This window comes from Salmo trutta, chromosome 17 (assembly GCF_901001165.1).
Source record: "Salmo trutta chromosome 17, fSalTru1.1, whole genome shotgun sequence".
Taxonomy (NCBI): domain Eukaryota; kingdom Metazoa; phylum Chordata; class Actinopteri; order Salmoniformes; family Salmonidae; genus Salmo; species Salmo trutta.
In genome coordinates, this window is record NC_042973.1 from 4,141,635 (window position 1) to 4,165,724 (window position 24,090).

At 43.9% G+C, this 24,090-nt stretch overlaps 1 protein-coding gene and 1 long non-coding RNA gene across 2 annotated transcripts in view; one reads left to right on the forward strand and one right to left on the reverse strand.

Annotated features, from left to right (window-relative positions):
• Positions 1 to 7,808: 7,808 nt before the first annotated feature.
• LOC115151470 (bcl-2-related ovarian killer protein homolog A) overlaps positions 7,809 to 24,090 on the reverse strand; it is a 30,886-nt gene continuing 14,604 nt past the window's right edge. Inside the window, exons 2-4 of the mRNA XM_029695435.1 lie at positions 21,667 to 21,795; positions 13,889 to 14,052; positions 7,809 to 8,608 (exon numbers count right to left, since the gene is read on the reverse strand). Coding sequence (XP_029551295.1) covers positions 8,483 to 8,608; positions 13,889 to 14,052; positions 21,667 to 21,795 — 419 coding nt within the window. The 3' untranslated portion in view covers positions 7,809 to 8,482. The remainder of the gene's footprint in view (positions 8,609 to 13,888; positions 14,053 to 21,666; positions 21,796 to 24,090) is intronic.
• Positions 13,130 to 14,245, forward strand: LOC115151471 (uncharacterized). The gene is made up of 2 exons (XR_003867297.1): positions 13,130 to 13,792; positions 13,914 to 14,245. It is a non-coding gene; the product is annotated as an uncharacterized LOC115151471 (long non-coding RNA).

Below are 24,090 nucleotides of genomic sequence, written 5' to 3' on the forward strand. Positions count from 1 at the left end.
CTATTTCGTCAGGAATGTTGTTCAGAGGAGCTAGCCAAGAACACAGCTACAGTAACACAATCTCTTCAAACTGAATGTAGAAAGACTGCAAATTAGCCGCGTTTCGTTTGACCTTTTTTCAATTGACATTGTTTTTTGTATATATCCATAAAAATGATGCCAGCTGATTCATGATTTCGACTGGCTGAGAAACGGCCTGCCTGTCTCTCTCGTCCCGACTCCCGACACGTTCATTACTATAGGACAGCTGGAGATGGAATTTGAATATTGAAACAATGTGGAACGTGACAATTTGTGGAATAGACACCGGCCGGAATGCGGTTTTAACCAATCAGCATTCAGGATTAGACCCACCCGTTGTATAAGGTCTGATATACCACGTCTGCCAGCCAATCAGCATTCAGGATTAGACCCACCCGTTGTATAAGGTCTGATATACCACGTCTGCCAGCCAATCAGCATTCAGGATTAGACCCACCCGTTGTATAAGGTCTGATATAACACGTCTGTCAGCCAATCAGCATTCAGGGCTCAAGAGGAAGCTCAGTGGATGGCAGAGGGAGAAGATAGATCGAGATGAATTTTCTCATCGATGAAACATTTGATCTCAATACCGTTTTCTGTTTCCAAAACTAGAATCGCTTATAAACAGAATGGACTACGTTTTGTAGACTGTACCCATTGCCAAAGTTTTAAAAAAAAGTTAATTGTTTAGAAAGGGTAAAAGGACGAATTTAGTTATTGCAAAAGTGCACTTCAGAGTAGGCGTTCCCTGATGGAAATATGCAAATACATGTCAGAACACACCAATAGGCTCTCACTAGTTTGTGCTTGGCTCTGCCCACCTCCTTGCTTTTCCTTCCCACTATGATTCATTTGCTCCCTTTGGGAAACGACAGGCTGTGGTCTACCTTTGGTTAATTATAAAAAATCTTTGGTAATAATGTGCAGCTTGAATCAGTTATAGAACCCATTTCCCTCTATGGTTGTGAGGTCTGGGGTCCCCGCTCACCAACCAAGAATTCACAAAATGTGACAAACACCAAATTTTGATTGTGCATGCAGAATTCTGCAAAAACATCCTCTGTGTGCAACCGTAAAACACCAAATAATGCACGCAGAGCTGAATTAAGACGATAGGCGCTAATGATCAAAATCCAGAAAAAAGTTCTACAACCATCCAACAGGAGTGGAACAGGTGGAAAGGAATTAGCAACATCTAAACACATGGTTTCCAGACATTATTATGAGCCATCTTCCCCTAAGCAGCCTACGCTGAATTAAACCCAATCAAATCATGAGAAAAAAAACAAAAAAACATAATTACTGAACACATTGGAAAGAACTAACCAACAAATAAAGCAAACAGGAATGCTATTTTTCCCTAAACAGTGAATACCTGATCATTGTGGCAGACCCAAAATGATGGAAAGCTTTGACTATGTACAGACTCAGTGAGCATAGATAGCCTGTCAGCTCTGCCTCTCTCAATAACAAGGCTATGTGCAACACTGCCCACAAAATGAGGTGGAAACTGAGCTGCACCTAATCTCCTGCCAAATATATGACCATGTTACACACACATATTTCCCTCAGACCCACAAAGAATTTGAAAACAAATCATATTTAGCTTATCAAAGTTGCCAGGATGTCACGTGTCTATACTAATATCAGTACACTCATAATAACTTAAGCATTACGCAACTTTTATTTGATCAAATCAACATAAAAACACTTTTGTTGAGCAAATTCGACACTCGCATTGAACCCCATACAAAAGCTCTTTGCTTGGTGGGCGAAACAACGAAAAAACGCCACCTGCTGGAGGGAGACAGATTTCCCACCGACTCGGGCCTCAATATCCGCGTCTCATCCGGTTTATGCCTTCGTCATTAGTTACCACAGCCACGAAGTTATAAACGCGACTATTTCTACAATATATCTTCTTATAATGTGAGAATTTAAACCTAACCATGACCTTAAAAATAAATGTATCCAATACTGCTTATGTATAACCCTAACCTTAAATTAGGAGCAACAAGTACATTTTTGTTTTCATGAATGTTTACCATATAGCCAATTTTAACTTTGTGGCTGTGGTAACTAGTGGAAACCGGTTTATAATAACCAACATCACATGAGCACAAATGACGTATTTAAAACCTGCATCATCATGATCTGACGTTGTCATCGTCATACAGATGAGCACTGTGACAGTTAATAGTCCTAATGCTATTTAAATCAATATACAATCAACTGTCACAGTGGTCATTTGTATGAAGGTGACAAGTCAGATCATGAATGATTCCTTGTTCAAATAGGGATCCCTGGTGTGTGTGTGTGTGTGTGTAAGCTATGTAGCAAGGTGTTCTGAATAAAAAAAAACCTTCCCTACTCCTATCCCCCCTGCTCTACTCCTACCCCGCTTCTCTACTCCTACCCCCCCTTCTCTACTCCTACCCCCCCTTCCCTACTCCTACCCCCCCTGCTCTACTCCTACCCCCCTTCTCTACTCCTACCCCCCCTTCCCTACTCCTATCCCCCCTGCTCTACTCCTACCCCCCTTCTCTACTCCTACCCCCCCTTCTCTACTCCTACCCCCCCTTCCCTACTCCTATCCCCCTTCTCTACTCCTACCCCCCTTCTCTACTACTACCCCCTTCCCTACTCCTACCCCCCTCCTCTACTACTACCCCCCTCCTCTACTACTACCCCCCTCCTCTACTACTACCCCCTTCCCTACTCCTACCCCCCTCCTCTACTCCTACCCCCTTCTCTACTCCTACCCCCCTGCTCTACTCCTACCCCCCTCCTTTACTCCTACCCCCCTTCTCTACTCCTACCCCCCTCCTTTACTCCTACCCCCTTCCCTACTCCTACCCCCCCCTACTCTACTCCTACCCCCCTTTACTCCTACCCCCCTTCTCTACTCCTACCCCCCCTTCTCTACTCCTACCCCCCCTTCTCTACTCCTACCCCCTTCCCTACTCCTACCCCCCTTCTCTACTCCTACCCCCCCTTCTCTACTCCTACCCCCCCTTCTCTACTCCTACCCCCCTTCTCTACTCCTACCGCCCTCCTCTACTCCTACCCCCCCTTCTCTACTCCTACCCCCCCTTCTCTACTCCTAAATCCGATCGAACATCTCTGGAGAGACCTGAAAATAGCTGTGCAGCGATGCTCCCCATCCAACCTGACAGAGCTTGAGAGGATCTGCAGAGAAGAATGGGAGAAACTCCCCAAATACAGGTGTGCCAAGCTTGTAGCGTCATACCTAAAAAGACTCGAGGCTGTAATCACTGCCAAAGGTGCTTCAACAAAGCACTGAGTAAAGGGTCTTAATACTTATGTAAATGTCATATTTCAGTTTCGTATTTTTCATATATTTCCAAAAATGTCTAAAAACCTGTTTTTGCTTTGTCATTATGGGGGATTGTGTGTAGATTGAGGGGGGAAAAAACTAACAATTGAATCCATTTTATAATAAGGTTGTAACGTAACAAAATGTGGGAAAAGTCAAGGGGTCTGAATACTTTCCGAATACACGTGTATATATCGGCCTCAGCGACAATTATATGAATAATTTAATGTATGCTTTGTGCACAAAGGCGATGACTAAATTGTTTTATTAGTAATTTTCTAATCTGACTTCTCTTTGCGGCCGTCTATGGAAATTGTCTTTCTGGGCCGGACTTCAGTTAAACTGCAGTACCGAAGCAAAACTGTAGGAGCAATCAAAACCGTAGAAGCAGTCAAAACCGTAGAAGTCAAAACCGTAGGAGCAGTCAAAACCGTAGGAGCTGTCAAAACCGTAGGAGCTGTCAAAACCGTAGGAGCTGTCAAAGCCGTAGAAGTCAAAACCGTAGGAGCTGTCAAAGCCGTAGAAGTCAAAACCGTAGCGGCAGTCAAAACCGTAGGAGAAGTCAAAACTGTAGGAGAAGTCAAAACCGTAGAAGTCAAAACCATAGGAGCAGTCAAAACCGTAGAAGTCAAAACCGTAGGAGCTGTCAAAACCGTAGAAGTCAAAACCGTAGGAGCTGTCAAAACCGTAGAAGTCAAAACCGTAGGAGCAGTCAAAACTGTAGAAGTGAAAACCGTAGGAGCTGTCAAAACCGTAGGAGCTGTCAAAACCGTAGAAGTGAAAACCGTAGGAGCTGTCAAAACCGTAGAAGTCAAAACCGTAGGAGCAGTCAAAACTGTAGAAGTCAAAACCGTAGGTGCTGTCAAAACCGTAGGAGCTGTCAAAGCCGTAGAAGTCAAAACCGTAGCGGCAGTCAAAACCGTAGGAGAAGTCAAAACTGTAGGAGCAGTCAAAACCATAGGAGCAGTCAAACCGTAGAAGTCAAAACCATGGGGGGAGTAAAAACCGTAGAAGTCAAAACCGTAGGAGCTGTCAAAACCGTAGGAGCTGTCAAAACCGTAGGAGCTGTCAAAACCGTAGGGGAAGTCAAAACCGTAGGAGAAGTCAAAACCGTGCTTCTAGACTGGAACATGGCCCCTTGGTCCATCCAGTGATTACTTGTTAATCTCTTTTCCCTGCAGCTGTCACCTCCCAATCAATCACATTTATTTTATAAAGCAGTGCTAAAACCCCCCAAAACAAGCAAAGTACAGTGGCTTGGAAAAACTCCTTAGAAGGCAGGAACCAAGGAAGAAACCTAGAGAGGAACAAGGCCAGTCCTCTTCTGGCTGTGCCAGGTGAAGATTTAAGAGTACGGCATATGGCGATATTGATCTGGTATTGATGTCGACCCAATATCGCCATCTGCCGGCCTTTGGGCTAGAAGTACATGTGGCCAATAAGGCCAGATAGTAAACCAAGTCGTTTAAATGTTCATAGATGACCAGCAGGGTGAAATAATAACCATGAAGGTTAGAGTGTGTAAAAGTTTAATAACACCTCAGTAGTCAGTGTCAGTTGTCTTTTCATAACCAGGCATTCTGAAATTCAAGGTCCGAGAGGGAGGTGAATGGCCGGGTGAATCAGGTCAGGGGTCCACAGCAGCAGGCAGGACAGCAAATCTAGATCAGCAGCACGACCAGGTGGACTGGGAAAAGCTAGGAATCATCAGGCTAGGTAGTCCTGAGGTATGGTCCTAGGGCTCAGGTCCTCCGGGAGGGGAGACAGAGAGAGTGAAGGGGTATTTGAGAGAGCATAGCTAACATTTTAGTCATTTAGCAGACGCTCTTATCCAGAGCGACTTACAGTAGTGAATGCATACATTTCATAAACATTTTTCTCTGTACTGGTCCCCCGTGGGAATCAAACCCACAACCCTGGCATTGCAAACACCATGCTCTACCAACTGAGCCACACGGGAGCTAAAAACACAGTACAACTGCCCTGTTATTACTTGTACTAGCTGCTTTTAATTAAAGTACCATTATGTTGAGCCACATCTCACGTTTTATTACATTATCTATGGGGGAAGTTTTATTATTTACTACGGTAACGTTCAAGCATCTTTTTAATACCATACACATATTTAATCTGCATCCTACAGTTTTATCAATATGACCAGAATGAAGCTTCTCTCACATTCCAATGTAGAAAAACGTTTGGTGATATAAATATATTGGACGCTAGATGGCAGTAAATCATGATAGGTTAGCTATTCAAGACCGCATATGGCAGACTTGGACTATTTGGGCCATTCATTTGAAAGTAGGCAAAATTGGTAGCTATCCATTTTCAATGTATGATACGGACAATTAATGAAACCAAATTAAAACAAATGTTGAAATATAAAACATTTTATTTTCTGAAGACACTCAGTGTTGCATGCCAAATATAATATATGTAAGCTACTGTGTAGTTATTCATGAAATTAAAATAACTTGTAGAATAAAACAGACAAAAAAATGTCTGAATGGGATTTTAAGTTTCAGACGATGGAGTGATCCATAATAGCACAAAATTCTACAAAAACAGTCCCCCCCCCACACAGACACACACACACACACAAAATCTGGGGGACTTCTATAAATCCACACACTCGTCACATAAATCAAATCAAATCTTATTTGTCACCGAATACAACACCTTATAGTGAAATGCATACTTACAAGCCCATACATGAAGCATGCAAACAAACTTTATAATCAAAACTATATTTCCATCCAAACTGAGGAATTGATCATTATTTCACTTAGTGAAGTCCATTATCCTTTGCATTCATCTGACCATCATCAATACAGAGATCATAAAATCACAACGTCAATTCCTGTGTTTTTCGGTCATTCCTGTTTCCAGCCACTAGGGGCTGAAAATTCTGCTTTATTTAGAAGCACTGGGAGAATCTCAATTGCTATTTCTTTGAATCTTCGCGTCCTCTCTCCTCGCCTCCTTCTCAAAACCAATTGGATGAGAAGTTCAGAGGTCCCTCCTCTCTGACCTGCTCATCCAATGGGTTTTGAGTAGGTGAGGAGAGAGGATGTGAGGAATCAAGGGAAATAGCAATTGAGATTCTCCCACTCTGTCTGGGCCATATGCTCAAATTTATACAAATATTCCATTGCTTTAAATTGAATATTTGCCCAGGAGTAAAAGACAGGTTGGTTGTTTAGCAACAAAACCAACGCATGCACAACTATGGGGCAAAAGCAGACGTGGTTGGCTTGGATTGTTAACAACATGTAAACTATATTTCATCTACAATGTTTATTGAAAACATAAAGTTGCACAATGAGCACTTGTTGTCTCTCAAATACATCGTTACTGTTGTTGGCTAGCTAGCAAATATTAGCCATATAGGCATAGACGTGACATCAGTCAAAACACCTCAAACCAAGACATGGAATCAAGAACAAGATCAAAACGAGCCACTTACGATTGCCCAACATGGCAGTTTATTGTCATTGTTGCTAGCTATCAGGGCAGTTTATTGTCATTATTGCTAGCCGTCTGTCCATCCAGAATCAGGGCAGTTTATTGTCATTGTTGCTAGCTGTCTGGCCATCCAGAATCAGGGCAGTTTCTTGTCATTGTTGCTAGCTATCGGGGCAGTTTATTGTCATTGTTGCTAGCTATCAGGGCAGTTTCTTGTCATTGTTGCTAGCTATCAGGGCAGTTTCTTGTCATTGTTGCTAGCTATCAGGGCAGTTTATTGTCATTGTTGCTAGCTATCAGGGAAGTTTCTTGTCATTGTTGCTAGCTATCAGGGCAGTTTCTTGTCATTGTTGCTAGCTATCAGGGAAGTTTCTTGTCATTGTTGCTAGCTATCAGGGCAGTTTCTTGTCATTGTTGCTAGCTATCAGGGCAGTTTATTTCCATTGTTGCTAGCTGTCTGACTATCCAGAATCAGGGCAGTTTCTTGTCATTGTTGCTAGCTGTCTGACTATCCAGAATCATGGCAGTTTATTGTCATTGTTGCTAGCTATCTGGCCATCCAGAATCATGGCAGCTTCTTGTCATTGTTGTTAGCTATCTGGCCATCCAGAATCATGGCAGTTTATTGTCATTGTTGCTAGCTATCTGGCCATCCAGAATCATGGCAGCTTCTTGTCATTGTTGCTAGCTATCTGGCCATCCAGAATCATGGCAGCTTCTTGTCATTGTTGCTAGCTATCTGGCCATCCAGAATCAGGGCAGTTTATTTTCATTGTTGCTAGCTATCTGGCCATCCAGAATCAGGGCAGTTTCTTGTCATTGTTGCTAGCTATCTGGCCATCCAGAATCAGGGCAGTTTATTTTCATTGTTGCTAGCTGTCTGTCCATCCAGAATCAGGGCAGTTTCTTGTCATTGTTGCTAGCTATCTGGCCATCCAGAATCACAACACACATCCTTCTGCCTCTTAGAAGCGCGTGCTTTTTTTTGTGTGACGTCGTCAGTTAACCAGTCTATGTAAGCATAAAGAAAACAAGGAATGTGACAGAGAGAGCTATAGAAAAACATAGATCCAGATATAGAATAAATAGAATGGGCATTCCCATTCAAGTCAACGGTTAACTCTATGGATCAGTATGTATAGACTACTACCTCACAATACAGCTGGAGAATCTGTACTTGTACGTCACAATAATACTGTCAAGCTAAATCATAAATACCCTTGTTCAAAGCAGACGTAGCTAACGAGCTTATTCACATTGATGTTCCAATGCCGGTGCGTTTGTTGAATTTGTTTGTGAAGGCCCCCAAGGTGCTCGTCAGTGGCAGTGGCAGAGGTTCAGTGCAAACTGCTGCAGGTGTAAAACAACAACATATCTAGAACTCTAGAGGAGGGATGGCTGTAGCTCAGACAGACGCCGGTTGGCTTAGTGCCAGTCTGTTTGGGCTATCATGACAACTCCTTGTCACTCACTTGTCCTGACAAACTCCTTGATTGAAAACACACAAACAAACATGTTTGGCTTGACAATGACAGCAATAGAGTTGTCAGGAGCTCGAACAGATCTGGGAGCAGCAAAAGGCTCTCCTGTCCTACACTGGCGGATGGGGCAGGATGTCCATCGTGTGGCCGTGACTCAACTCGTCCTCCGTTGTCACTTGTCCCGGAGTAGGTAAAACACCATGGCCTTCAGGTAATGTCCACAGGCGCAGGTAGCAGACACCAACCAATGGGAGCGGAAGCTGGGGTCCGTGTTCACCACGCACTTTGTGATATCAGCCTATGAGAGGAGAGAGAGAGGGTGACAGTCAGCCTATGAGAGGAGAGAGAGTGGGTGACAGTCAGCCTATGAGAGGAGAGAGAGTGGGTGACAGTCAGCCTATGAGAGGAGAGAGAGTGGGTGACAGTCAGCCTATGAGAGGAGAGAGAGTGGGTGACAGTCAGCCTATGAGAGGAGAGAGAGTGGGTGAATGTCAGCCTATGAGAGGAGAGAGACAGCATCCCTCAGATACTGCACGTCCCAATCCGTCAACCTTCTCCCAAAGTGTGCAATTGCATACTTCCCATCGTGGATATACCAACGGTGGACACTCCCTCCAGCCAATGATTACAGTAATCAATACTTTTAAATCCATGAGGGAACATGTGTGCAAGAAGTGTGGAGAGTCAGGACACAGACATGGACCTCTGAGGGATAAGGGTGGAGAGTCAGGACACAGACATGGGACCTCTGATGGAGAAGGGTGGAGAGTCAGGACACAGACATGGGACCTCTGATGGAGAAGGGTGGAGAGTCAGGACACAGACATGGGACCTCTGAGCAGAAGCTGGGCACTTATGACTTCACAGGTCAAAGTTTTCACAGGCAGTTGAGGGATGCGCAATATACCAGTCAATTTCCTTTACACAGGGAGTGACCCTTTAACAGTAAGTCTATAACCAATGAATGCCAAATAAATTACCTGCATTAACAGGACGATATTATATTACAAAATGTGTTTGAGACATGCCGCTCTACTCAAATAGATATTATCTAGACTAGAGGCCAGGTTAAAACGTTCATAAAAAAAAAAAACACGTTTACATTGACAATGTCCAGAAAAAAAGTAGAAGGAAATATGGCGAACGTGCAAGTATGCAACGTCCCAATCAAACAAAACACTGTGATCTTAACAACGCATATTTCAAAATACCACTTGTGACAATTGGTCAAAAGGTTTTGACTGGCAATAAAAAAAATACATGATAAGGGAGAAGAAGAAGAAGAAAAAGGAAGAATACATGGAGACTAAATAAGCAGGCTACATCAACACACAGTTCTACTATCTGATAATAGCAGCCGTTTCCTTCTCAATGTTGTGGTATGTTTTTTTTTATTTTTTTTTTATCAGCAACGTTTCCTGACCCTTTCAGTTTTTTTTTGTAAATCGGTTAGTGCCTAAGAATTTCTGTGAAATGTACAGTATGGCAACTTGAATGTTACAAAAAAGACGACTAGGACCTGAATTGGGGTAAATTTGCACCTAATTTTACAAGGTTGTAGTTGGTTACACAACATATTGTGTTCCATACTAATCTGATAAAATAGGTCAAGCTGTCTTGAGAAACCAGAGGACTCAACAACGTTCCGGGTTTAAGGAGTTAGCAAGGTAACTTTGGTCAACTCTGAGTTCACCTCGGGATAACACGATCAGAGGAATGTTGCTCGCCTTTTAGCCAGGTACATTTCTATGGCAACGAATCCTTTGAGAACTAACCTGGTCCAGGGCAGGCTAACTCAGGGCTAACTCTGTTTATCCTGCATTCAGAACTAACCTGGTCCAGGGCAGGCTAACTCAGGGCTAACTCTGTTTATCCTGCATTCAGAACTAACCTGGTCCAGGGCAGGCTAACTCAGGGCTAACTCTGTTTATCCTGCATTCAGAACTAACCTGGTCCAGGGCAGGCTAACTCAGGGCTAACTCTGTTTATCCTGCATTCAGAACTAACCTGGTCCAGGGCAGGCTAACTCAGGGCTAACTCTGTTTATCCTGCATTCAGAACTAACCTGTTCCAGGGCAGGCTAACTCAGGGCTAACTCTGTTTATCCTGCATTCAGAACTAACCTGGTCCAGGGCAGGCTAACTCAGGGCTAACTCTGTTTATCCTGGATTCAGAACTAACCTGTTCCAGGGCAGGCTAACTCAGGGCTAACTCTGTTTATCCTGCATTCAGAACTAACCTGGTCCAGGGCAGGCTAACTCAGGGCTAACTCTGTTTATCCTGCATTCAGAACTAACCTGATCCAGGGCAGGCTAACTCAGGGCTAACTCTGTTTATCCTGGATTCAGAACTAACCTGTTCCAGGGCAGGCTAACTCAGGGCTAACTCTGTTTATCCTACATTCAGAACTAACCTGGTCCAGGGCAGGCTAACTCAGGGATAACTCTGTTTATCCTGCATTCAGAACTAACCTGGTCCAGGGCAGGGCTGCCTTAACCAACATCCAAGGCGCCTGGGGAACACAAGGTTAACTGCCTTGTTCAGGGGGCAGAATGACAGATTTTTTTTTACCATGTCAGCTCAGGGATTCAAACCAGCAACCTTGCAGTTATTGGCCCAATGCTCTAACCACTAGGCTACCTAACGGCATTAATGAAATGTAATAAAATAAAAGACGTCACTTCTAAGAGCCTATTTCACACCATAGTCTGGTGAATATGCAAGATCACGTTGCTTTCATTTTGATTTCTGCACAAATGTAAATGTGGCGCTGACTCGTCCATGGATTGAGGTTTCAGCATTGTTTCAATAAAGAGTTCTGACTTGCCCATAATATAGATGTTTCAGCATCGCCTCATTGAATAATTTTGGGGGTCGACTAGCACTTGTAGTTACAAGCCTGCTAGAGTTAGCCGACAGGCGGAAGAGCAATATCCACGGTCGTAGCACAGATGAAGCCTAAACTGGAATGTGAAGCTAACTGAAGCTAGTTCATTTCATAAAAGCCTGGGTAGTTAGCTAGTTAATTTCATAAAAGCCTGGGTAGTTAGCTAGTTCATTTCAGAAAAGCCTGGGTAGTTAGCTAGTTCATTTCAGAAAAGCCTGGGTAGTTAGCTAGTTCATTTCATAAAAGCCTGGGTAGTTAGCTAGTTCATTTCAGAAAAGCCTGGGTAGTTAGCTAGTTCATTTCATAAAAGCCTGGGTAGTTAGCTAGTTAATTTCAGAAAAGCCTGGGTAGTTAGCTAGTTCATTTCAGAAAAGCCTGGGTAGTTAGCTAGTTCATTTCATAAAAGCCTGGGTAGTTAGCTAGTTCATTTCTGAAAAGCCTGGCTACATCTAGCTACGTACATAGTATACCCTTCTGGTTTCAACTGGAACCTGCAGAGATGAGGCCAGAGGAATGGGATTAGGTCACGTAGACATCTTTCATTATCTTGGCATGTTTAACTTCCAATGGGCCATTCCAAGGGTTTGTGTCCCAAATGAAACCCTATGGGTCCTGATCGAATGTAGTGCACTACATAGGGAATATGGTGGCATTTGGGACACAAACCCAGCCCTGGTGTAGAGGGATTCTTGGTTGATTTTTAAGCTTTGCCAACAAAGCGGATCTAGGCCACGGCTCCTTGCCAGGCCTCCTCTCTGCTCTGACTACCAGTTGAGCACCACACTTTGCTCTTTACAGATTTTTATCAGATGTTCTCCAGAGCAAGACTATTATTGAAACATTCTTTGGAGTTTCTTAAAGTAATGGCTCAATTAAATTCAACTCCATTTCCGGATGTTTTTAAGAAAAAAAAAATATTTTTTTTTTAGAAATATCTATTACAGAGTTAACAAAAACACAATGCCTTTTTACTATGTACAGAACAGAGAGTTTTGTTTTTGCACAGTCATGATTGTGTTGTTTTCAGGCTCTTGTTTGCCTCAGTTTAATTTAGCTATTCTCTCAGTGAACACGTTCAGGACATGTTCAGGACCCGTTCAGGTCAGACCTGATAGGTGGGTACAACATAGGGAAACACATACAGCTGTCATAGTCAATGCACAATGTATCTGTAGAGAAAAAGAGAGAGAGAGAGTGAGAGAGAGCGAGAAAGAGAGAGAGAAAGAGAGAGAGAAAAAGAGAGAGAGAGAGAGAGAAAGAGAGAGAGAGAAAGAGAGAGAGAGAAAGAGAGAGAGAGAAAGAGAGAGAGAGAAAGAGAAAGAGAGAAAGAGAGAGAGAGAGAAAGAACGAGAGAGAGTGAGAGAGAGTGAGAGAGAGCAAGAGAGAGAAAGAGAGAGAGAGTGAGAGAGAGAGTGAGAGAGTGAGAGAGAATGAGAGAGATTGAAGGAGAGCAAGAGAGAGAAAGAGAGAGAGAGTGAGAGAGTGAGAGAGAGAGTGAGAGAGTGAGAGAGAACGAGAGATTGAAGGAGAGCAAGAGAGAGAGACAGAGCGAGAGAGAGAAAGAGAGACTCTTAGAGAGAAAAAAGGTGCTATCTAGAACTTAAAAGGGTTCTTCGGCTGTCCCCATAGTGCATGGATACTAGTCAGAACATATAGTATGTATAAGGACAAGAACAAGTTAGGAAACAGAAAGAGAAGTTGCATTGCTCAGCTTTGACCTCTTATGTAACATGCCTATGGTTCAGTGATTGACTAAGTCCCTGGTTCGTTTAGTATAGTTGATAATAGATAGGTGCTATTTTAAAGCCTGTGCCTGCACTCTTAGGGGGAAAAAGGGTTCTACCTGAAACCAAACAGGTTTCTTCAAAGGGTTTCAGGTAGAACCCTTTTTGAGTTTGAAAAATGCAAAAGGGTTCTCCTATGGGGGCATCCGAAGAACCCATTTCGGGAACACTTTTTCCCCCCCTAAGAGTGCAGGCACAGGCTTTCTTACTGTCCACTATGACCGTCTTAGTACTGAGTCTGTCATCTGGGAAATCAATAATGAGTTCTGACTAGTATCCCTGCAGTACTACAGACAGGGTTCTGACTAGTATCCCTGCAGTACTACAGACAGGGTTCTGACTAGTATCCCTGCAGTACTACAGACAGGGTTCTGACTAGTATCCCTGCAGTACTACAGACAGGGTTCTGACTAGTATCCCTGCAGTACTACAGACAGGGTTCTGACTAGTATCCCTGCAGTACTACAGACAGGGTTCTGACTAGTATCCCTGCAGTACTACAGACAGGGTTCTGACTAGTATCCATGCAGTACTACAGACAGGGTTCTGACTAGTATCCCTGCAGTACTACAGACAGGGCCTGCTGTAGACCCACATGATATGAAAGGTAAACATTCCCACAAGGCAGTGCGGTCTGAGCAAATATCAGCAGTCAACCGCCTTCCCTGCTGCAGAGACATAAACCACCACGACGGTGAAATCGTAGAAACACATCCGATACCAAGTCAGCCACGCTGATGGTACCCATTTTTATTATGTCTGACTGCGGTCGTTTGATAGGCTTTTCATTCTAGCAATCCGATGTCTATGGGTGAGCATAGAAATGTATTCAATACAAAAAAGGGCATGGTGGACCTCTTAACGTTCTATAGATTCTACTGTATTTCTATACTAGTGTTTATCTTACCCATCCTCCTCTCCTCTTCAACCAGGAAACCAGGCTCTTGCGGACAAACTCCCCCATGCAGTCTACGATGGTGTGGACCATGGCTGGGTGACCATGCCTCACGCAGTCCACCGCCAGGGCACCGGCTACCGTATACAGGGACACCACCTTCCCCCACGTTATACCTGAGGAGAGATGCAGACAGAGACTCAGGACACTAGAACCTCCTACAGCAGACACATAAACACCCAGTACGACTAACTGACTGAATGCAGTCTTCAGTCAGTCAAGGAATCTTCAGACATGCTCATAAAGTTATCGCGCTTCCAACACATTTCAATAATCGTAAATAAAAAATAAAAAAAATGTACACCTCTTTATTGACCATTTCCTTTAAGCTTATTACACAATGGATAATGTAAAATGATTACTGCATAATACTGAGACTGTATAGCAATGACGTGAGATAATGGCTTGCGTTATACATGATCATGCTGCCTGATGGATTCATGACAGAACATTACCACTAAGCAGTGCATTTCTGAGCTCCCTGTCTGCCTGCCTGCCTGTCTGAGCTCCGTCTGTCTGAGCTCCCTGTCTGTCTGAGCTCCCTGTCTGTCTGAGCTCCCTGTCTGCCTGCCTGCCTGCCTGCCTGCCTGCCTGAGCTCCCTGTCTGCCTGCCTGAGCTCCCTGTCTGCCTGCCTGAGCTCCCTGTCTGTCTGTCTGAGCTCCCTGTCTGCCTGCCTGAGCTCCCTGTCTGTCTGTCTGAGCTCCCTGTCTGTCTGTCTGAGCTCCCTGTCTGTCTGAGCTCCCTGTCTGTCTGTCTGTCTGTCTGTCTGTCTGTCTGTTTGAGCTCCCTGTCTGTCTGTCTGTCTGTCTGTCTGTTTGAGCTCCCTGTCTGTCTGAGAGACCGGAGTGTGTTTGAGGAGCGGACTGCATCTCTGCCAGGAACTCCTTCAGTGAAGGGGGGTAGAGAGAGAGAAAAGGAGAAAGAAAGGGGGAGAGAGAGACAGAGAGAGAGGGGGAGAGAGAGAGAGAGAAAGACACAGAGCGAGAGGTAAGAGAGACAGAGAGAGAGAGGGGGGAGAGAGAGAGAAAGACACAGAGCGAGAGGTAAGAGAGACAGAGAGAGAGAGGGGGGAGAGAGAGAGAAAGACACAGAGCGAGAGGTAAGAGAGACAGAGAGAGAGAGGGGGGAGAGAGAGAGAAAGACACAGAGCGAGAGGTAAGAGAGACAGAGAGAGAGAGGGGGGAGAGAGAGAGAAAGACACAGAGCGAGAGGTAAGAGAGACAGAGAGAGAGAGGGGGGAGAGAGAGAGGGAGAGACAGAGAGAGGACTTATGCAACTAGAAGCAGCAGCCAGATATTCAGCAGACATGCCTAACTGCCCGTGAACAAGACCCCACCAGTACACCAGAAACAGCCAGGCCATCTCTAAAAGGGTTACATTATTCCTGACTAGCTCAGACATTTATCAAACTTGAAGCATTTGTTTTCAGTAAAGATTTTATCTAGTACGCTACCATTTATGGTAAGGTGTTCTGGCTATGAGGACTGAATAGCTCCACAGTCTAATTCCTTTGTCCAAATAAGATAATTTCAGTTCAAAGTAACATAAAATGATTTCTCACTTCTTTCTCATCCAAACAAATAGTTCTAGGGATTTTGATCTGAAAATGTAACATAATCAACAATGTAATGGACTCTGTGTGTAATTTAAGGTTTAAGTCCAACGTCATGGATTCAACAGTCAATCCCCGGCAGAATGGGACAATGTCAACACGACTATACTGTAATTAGTATAGCTATAGATACCATAGATACTATAGTCTCTTGTGATAGATTGTATCTATGTTTATCGCAAAACAAAAGAGAAACATCACAACAAAGATCCCTTGTCTATGAGTGTGAGACTTCTCCTGTCTTACACCTGGTCAAATAACTCTCTCCACTACGTTACTAATTGAGAGAAAGTACTGTATGTAATGTATGAACTGTAAGTACTGTAAGTACTGTATGTACTGTAAGTACTGTATGTACTGTATGTACTGTATGTACTGTAAGTACTGTAAGTACTGTAAGTACTGTATGTACTGTATGAACTGTAAGTACTGTAAGTACTGTAAGTACTGTATGTACTGTAACTACTGTAAGTACTGTGTGTACTGTAAGTACTGTATGTACTGTATGTAGCCGGACTCGAGCTGGGATACATCCCAAATGGACCTCTATTTCCCTTTGGTGGCTCTGGTCAAAAGTACTGCATTGTATAGGGAATACGATGCCATTTGTGACAGCCTGTCACGGATGTGTGGAGAGACGGACCAAGGCGCAGAGTGCTCTGAGTTCCACATGTTTTATTTAGTGAAACTTACAAAACAAAAGGAAACAAACAACTAACCGTAACATCAGTGGTGCTACATGCTACTAACTCAAAACAAGATCCCCACAAAACACAGTGGGGAAATGGCTGCCTAAATATGATCCCCAATCAGAGACAACGATAAACAGCTGCCTCTGATTGGGAACCATACCAGGCCAACATAGAAATAAAAACACATAGGTCAACAGCAGACTGACAACAGGACTAGGTCAACAGCAGAATAACAGGACTAGGTCAACAGCAGAATAACAACAGGACTAGGTCAACAGCAGAATAACAACAGGACTAGGTCAACAGCAGAATAACAACAGGACTAGGTCAACAGCAGAATAACAACAGGACTAGGTCAACAGCAGAATAACAACAGGACTAGGTCAACAGCAGACTGACAACAGGACTAGGTCAACAGCAGAATAACAGGACTAGGTCAACAGCAGAATAACAGGACTAGGTCAACAGCAGAATAACAACAGGACTAGGTCAACAGCAGAATAACAACAGGACTAGGTCAACAGCAGAATAACAACAGGACTAGGTCAACAGCAGAATAACAACAGGACTAGGTCAACAGCAGAATAACAACAGGACTAGGTCAACAGCAGAATAACAACAGCAGAATAACAACAGGACTAGGTCAACAGCAGAATAACAACAGGACTAGGTCAACAGCAGAATAACAACAGGACTAGGTCAACAGCAGAATAACAACAGGACTAGGTCAACAGCAGAATAACAACAGGACTAGGTCAACAGCAGAGTGACAACAGGACTAGGTCAACAGCAGAATAACAACAGGACTAGGTCAACAGCAGAATAACAACAGGACTAGGTCAACAGCAGACTGACAACAGGACTAGGTCAACAGCAGAATAACAACAGGACTAGGTCAACAGCAGAATAACAGGACTAGGTCAACAGCAGAATAACAACAGGACTAGGTCAACAGCAGAATAACAACAGGAGAAATCCCTAAGAAAGGCTCTGCAGCGTTTCTTGCTACTAACAGGATGCCTAGTACACAGATATGATCTCATTTCACCATCCTGTTGTAGCCACTTACTGTACGTCTGTCTGCTTAAAACCACAGTTATGGTTCTCAGAAGAATACTTTAGCCATTTCAGACAGTAAATTCAGTTAAGATCATGGCCTGGATTGCATCCCAAATGGCTCCTCATTCCCTATAGGTGGGTCTAAAGTAGTGCACTATAAAAGGAATAGGGGGCAATTTGGAACAAACGACTGATGTTTGCCCTTGAGCTGCCACTCCTTAAAGGGATATTTTGACATTTTGGCAACTATGCACCTTTTTTTTCTAACATGCTTGCTGCTCTGGTAGACTTTCAGTTAGTTAGTTAGTTAGTTAGCAATGGCTCCAGAAACTACCGTCAACGTCCTTCAAACTGCACACAGAGACATAGAAATGGATGCCATGAGTTCATCGGACTCTTGGTAAGTAGGAAAAAAAAAGTGCTTAATTGCCCAAATGTCAAATTATCCCTTTAATTTCCTTTTGTTGCAGAGTTACTGTTACTGTAGCAGGGTGGAGATTGTAGGGAATTACTCTGGAGAAGGCTGATTAAATTGTGGAGTAAAACTCCCTGGGCTAGGTGGGGCCTAACAGAACAGAACAGTCTGGCAGTCTGGCATGTGCATTTTCTAACCCAATATGGGCCAGCCTTGAGTTCAGCCCTCTACCAGTTCTGTTCTGAAGGGAGAGCAGAGCAGCAACAGGAAAGAATCTACAGTCTAGAATTCACAGCTTCCAGGCTTCTGGTTGTCATATTCTTACCAAATATTGGTTCCAGAATTCTTCCCTCGACCAGTTCCATTCCGAGTCTGACAGGAGGAGACCCATCTCAGAGTATAGGAGTGCTGATCTAGAATCAGTTTTCCTTACGGATCACAACATATACGATTGTATAGACAGGTGGGGACCTGATCATAGATCAGCATTGTGAATACGGGCCCTGGTCCCCCCCCCCACCCCGTCCATGTGATTCATTGTGATCTAAGGCCCTATTCCCACTACGAGAGATGAAGTGGAGTGCCGAAAGAGATTTCTACTTTTCAGTTCACATGACATCCTTGCCTTACCTGTCGTTGTGGCTGGCAATGCGACATTCTGGGTCTGCAACGCCACATTCTGGATCCGCAACGCCACATTCTGGGTCCGCAACGCCACATTCTGGGTCCGCAACGCCACATTCTGGGTCCGCAACGCCACATTCTGGGTCCGCAACGCCACATTCTGGGTCCGCAACGCGACATTCTAGGTCCGCAACGCCACATTCTGGGTCCGCAACGCCACATTCTGGGTCCGCAACGCCACATTCTGGGTCCGCAACGCCACATTCTGGGTCCGCAACGCCACATTCTGGGTCCGCAACGCCACATTCTAGGTCCGCAATGCCACATTCTGGGTCCGCAACGCCACATTCTGGGTCCGTAACGCCACATTCTAGGTCCGCAACGCCACATTCTGGGTCCACAGCTCAAAGCGACCATAAATATCACAGTAGCCACTAGCCAGTTAGCACCAACTATTTAACAATCCGAGCAACTTTTCTTCTAAAACATATTACACTATTGAATAATGCAACCATTCACAAGCATGTGCAGAAAATTAAATGGTTTTATTTTCTAGTCGTACACATTAAATTAGCTGACAATACACAGCTAGCGAAGTCCTGCTAGTCTGCTATCTAACAACATGCTTCATGATCAAGTAGCGTTAGCATATCAATAATGAACATTTACCACTCCCATACGAATATAAAAGTAAAGTAACATTATCATACACTGTCATTCATATTACAATATAGCTAGGCTACACAGCTAGGTAATGTCAGCTAGCAAGCTAAACAAAATAATTTCTTCATCCTTCTCTAATCAACGTGCTGGCTGTTAGCTGAATGTTGACCTTTAGCTGAACCATAGCTTACACTTGCATATTAAAGTTACCTTAGAACAAACCAGACTTCATTTGATCAATATCATGGAAGTCATCAGGACTATATAAGTTAAAAAGGCTCCCGAGTGGCGCAGCGGTCTAAGGCACTGCATCTCAGTGGTAGACGTGTCACTACAGACCCTGGTTCGATTCCAGGCTGTATCACAACCGGTTGTGATTGGGAGTCCCATATGGCAGTGCACAATTGGCCCAGCATTTCCCAGGTTAGGATTTGGCCGGGGTAGGCCGTCATTGTAAATAAGAATTTGTTCTTAACTGACTTGCCTAGTTAAAATAAAGGTTAAATAAAAAAGCAAATTGCAACTGAAAATAAGTCTCAAAGATAAGGAACATTTTTATATTTCAGCTGTTTCAAAAAATACATTTCTGCTATTGACATTTTTACTGTAACATCATTGGCTCAACGATACAAATGTGTTTACACTGCCCTGTTTAGAACGGGGCAACTGTCAGGCGTGTGTCGGTCGTGACGTGACCAGTTTGCAGTATATTTGTAACAGAGGGTATTCAGGCGAAAAATCTACCAAGTGTGAAGAGGCAAAACTGACTCTAGATCAGGACTCCTAATTTTATGAATATGAAGCCCAGAGCAGCAGACTAGATCAGGACTCCTAATTTTATGAATATGAAGCCCAGAGCAGCAGACTAGATCAGGACTCCTAATTTTATGAATATGAAGCCCAGAGCAGCAGACTAGATCAGGACTCCTAATTTTATGAATATGAAGCCCAGAGCAGCAGCATAAAGACACTTTTCAGTCTCCAGTTTTAAGGCTCATGGCTGAGTCTCAATCTCTCCTCTACAGGCTCATGGCTGAGTCTCAATCTCTACTGTACAGGTTCATGGCTGAGTCTCAATCTCTCCTCTACAGGCTCATGGCTGAGTCTCAATCTGTCCTCTACAGGCTCATGGCTGAGTCTCAATCCCTCCTCTACAGGCTCATGGCTGAGTCTCAATCTCTCCTCTACAGGCTCATGGCTGAGTCTCAATCTCTCCTCTACAGGCTCATGGCTGAGTCTCAATCTGTCCTCTACAGGCTCATGGCTGAGTCTCAATCACTCCTCTACAGGCTCATGGCTGAGTCTCAATCTGTCCTCTACAGGCTCATGGCTGAGTCTCAATCTCTCCTCTACAGGCTCATGGCTGAGTCTCAATCACTCCTCTACAGGCTCATGGCTGAGTCTCAATCACTCCTCTACAGGCTCATGGCTGAGTCTCAATCACTCCTCTACAGGCTCATGGCTGAGTCTCAATCACTCCTCTACAGGCTCATGGCTGAGTCTCAATCACTCCTCTACAGACTCATGGCGGAGTCTCAATCTCTCCTCTACAGGCTCATGGCTGAGTCTCAATCACTCCTCTACAGGCTCATGGCTGAGTCTCAATTTCTCCTCTACAGGCTCATGGCTGAGTCTCAATCTCTCCTCTACAGGCTCATGGCTGAGTCTCAATCTCTCCTCTACAGGCTCATGGCTGAGTCTCAATCTCTCCTCTACAGGCACATGGCTGAGTCTCAATCTGTCCTCTACAGGCTCATGGCTGAGTCTCAATCTGTCCTCTACAGGCTCATGGCTGAGTCTCAATCTCTCCTCTACAGGCTCATGGCTGAGTCTCAATCACTCCTCTACAGGCTCATGGCTGAGTCTCAATCTCTCCTCTACAGGCTCATGGCTGAGTCTCAATCTCTCCTCTACAGGCTCATGGCTGAGTCTGAATTTGTCTACAGGCTCCAGGTTGCTCAGAGTGTGTTTACGTTGTAAAATCCCCTGAAGCTCTATGAGCTTTTAATCTAAACTTAAAGACAGAAAAAGACTGAATGTGTACAGAAATATCAGAAGTGGTCTATTTCTCCCTTCTCCCACAGAACTATGCTTTAGCACCCTGTCAGTAAATCGTTTTAAAGACTGGTAAAATAAATGTAACACACCACACTGAGAGCTGGTCTTCCTTGAAGTGAGTCAAGCAAAGTGCTCCCGAAGTTGAAATATCTTCATTGTGTTTGATTGATAATGAATCCACTAGTTCCTCCTTTTCTAAACAAAGCACACAGCTAAAAGGCCCCCAACATCCTCTGTGCTTCCTTACTTCTCTTTTTCATGAATACTTGAATACTTGTGCTAATATTTGCCACAATACAAGAACTCTGTACCAACATTGCCACTGGCATCATGTTACAACCCAGATACATTATAATCAGAGTAGTGTCGTCCATACATTATAATATATGTTACAGTACTACGCCGAACTAAGCCAAGCCAAATCAAGTTGAGCTGGCCTGGTTATGAATCCACCATATTGTAGATAGTAGATGGAAACATGCTGCTGAAAAGATCACATCCGAGTCAACACAGGTCATGTAAAATGAGCAATTGTTTGTTTGCCCCAGGCTTGTTGTCAGAAAGGTATAGTCTTACTGGTGTGGTAGTGAATAGTTATTGACCTACCGGTGGAGAAGATCTCTGCAGCCACAGCCAGGAAGGCATCAGACACCACACTCTCAGACGCTACGGTGATGTTCAGCTGACGAGCTACGTTACGGTAGATGTTGGGCCGCAGGAACTCCAACTCATCACCTAGGGAACAACAGAACAGGTAGTGAGCCAATCAGGAACTCTCCAACTCATCACCTAGGGAACAACAGAACAGGAAGTGAGCCAATCAGGAAGTCCAACTCATCATCTAGGGAACAACATAACAGGTACTTAGCCAATCAGGTACTCCAACTGATCACCTAGGGAACAACAGAACAGGTAGTGAGCCAATCAGGTAATATAACTCATCACCTAGGGAACAACAGAACAGGTAGTGAGCCAATCAGGAACTCCAACTCATCACCTAGGGAACAACAACGGATCCATCTGTACCTGAATAACCGAGACCCGAGCAGGTCCGGATCCAGAACTCTAAATAATGTCAGATCAGTCTGGGTCAGATCGGAAAGGATTGTCGCAGGTTTCGGGTATGTGTAATTTTAACTGACTTGTCCGGAAGGACCCGTACAGATCCGAACGAGACTGTTGCAGTAGAGAGAGAGAGAGAAATGTTAGAATTTATGCTGCTGCTCTTTGCTTTTCACAAGAGTGGAGCGTGGCGCTTGTTGTTGTTGGCCAATCATAAATGATCAAAGGGGCACCAGGCTACAGTCACAAGCTCAAGGAGAAGGATAGGCTACAATGACCAAAAGCCAACAGGTAGGCTACTTTATATTCTGAATGGAGTTGTTGTTGTGTGTAATTGTAGGAAAGATAAAGCGCATATTCTCCAAACATAACGTTAGCTAGCTTGACTAGCTTCTCTCGTGTTGATGCAGTGAAGATAGGTACTACGTAATCATATTTTGATGATAAATAACCTAGCTATGACAGCTACTAGTCTACTATAGCGCAAGTCGGCTTGGTCACTTTTGCCTCTCTCTCCCTCCTCTCCAGCATTATAATCTTTGGCTAATAAAGTACACAATCGGATCAGACCAGGTCTATATGGAACGGGTTCAATCAATCAAATGTATTTATATAGCCCTTCTTACATCAGCTGATATCTCAAAGTGCTGTACAGAAACCCAGCCTAAAACCCCAAACAGCAAGCAATGCAGGTGTAGAAGCACGGTGGCTAGGAAAAACTCCCTAGAAAGGCCAAAACCTAGGAAGAAACCTAGAGAGGAACCAGGCTCTGAGGGGTGGCTAGGAAAAACTCCCTAGAAAGGCAGGAACCTAGGAAGAAACCTAGAGAGGAAACAGGCTGTGAGGGGTGGTCAGTCCTCTTCTGGCTGTGCCGGGTGGAGATTATAACAGAACATGGCCAAGATGTTCAAATGTTCATAGATGACCAGCATGGTCAAATAATAATGGGTCGAGTTGTCCTCGGGTCCGTTCGGAATGGGTCTCTATTTAAAAAAAATATTTGTATGCATATCAGGTCCGGGTATGAAAGCCCCAGGTCCATTTCAGAACGGGTCCAACTTGTTTGATACCCGTGAAGACCTCTAGTAGTGAGCCAGTTAGGTGGTTTGGTTTCCCAGTCTGGTCCGAGGTGTGTTTGTGCTCAGCTCACTAGAATTAGGAATACTATTTTAACAGGATCTCTTTGTATAGACCACTCCTATGGTCATTCGTCAACCATATGAAGTTGACAAGACCGTACAAACAGATGTTGAACCACGCTAGTGACTTCCCTGTTCTCTGTTCACTAGGTACTAGTTCAGGCACCAAATCTTTCAGTAAGTTATCTTCCTTTACACTGGTATAATTTCTGCTATTATCTGCAGCAGGTCAGGTGCACCTGATCCAGGGGTTCTGGTCAAAAGTAGAGCAGAGAGCCAAATTCCAACACCAAGTTAATCTGACCACGTAGGCTTGGCTACTAGCCTGTAGAAAGCCTGTAAAATAGCTGGATCTATAAACAGAGCCTATTAAAGTGAAATATTCGCTTTTTTTTTATGAAGCCGGGAAAAGACAGAAAAATCTAAATCTAATTTGTCCTATTCACTAAAAAGGTATTTCAACATCAGGAGCTTCACTACTGCTACATTACTGTACCTTTACTGATCTGCTGTACACCAACAGCAGATGTACTCACATCGGATGGGTTGATTTTAGGATTCAACAGCCTAATACATACTTGTAGAGTAGGTTTACCCCATTAATGTAAACTTGTTTTTTTTCTTCATGTAAAGACATTATGAGTGGAATGGGATTATGTCTTACGTTGGAAACAAATATGTTTACTTTACAAAGTACATTAATGGGCTAAACCTTTTCTAATGTATTAGGCTGTTTGAGAGAAGGTCTTTTTTGGCTTCAGACAAAAGCTAATATTTCACTTAAACATCTTTTTTTTGTATTGATTTCCAGGGTTTTTTCCCCGGAAGA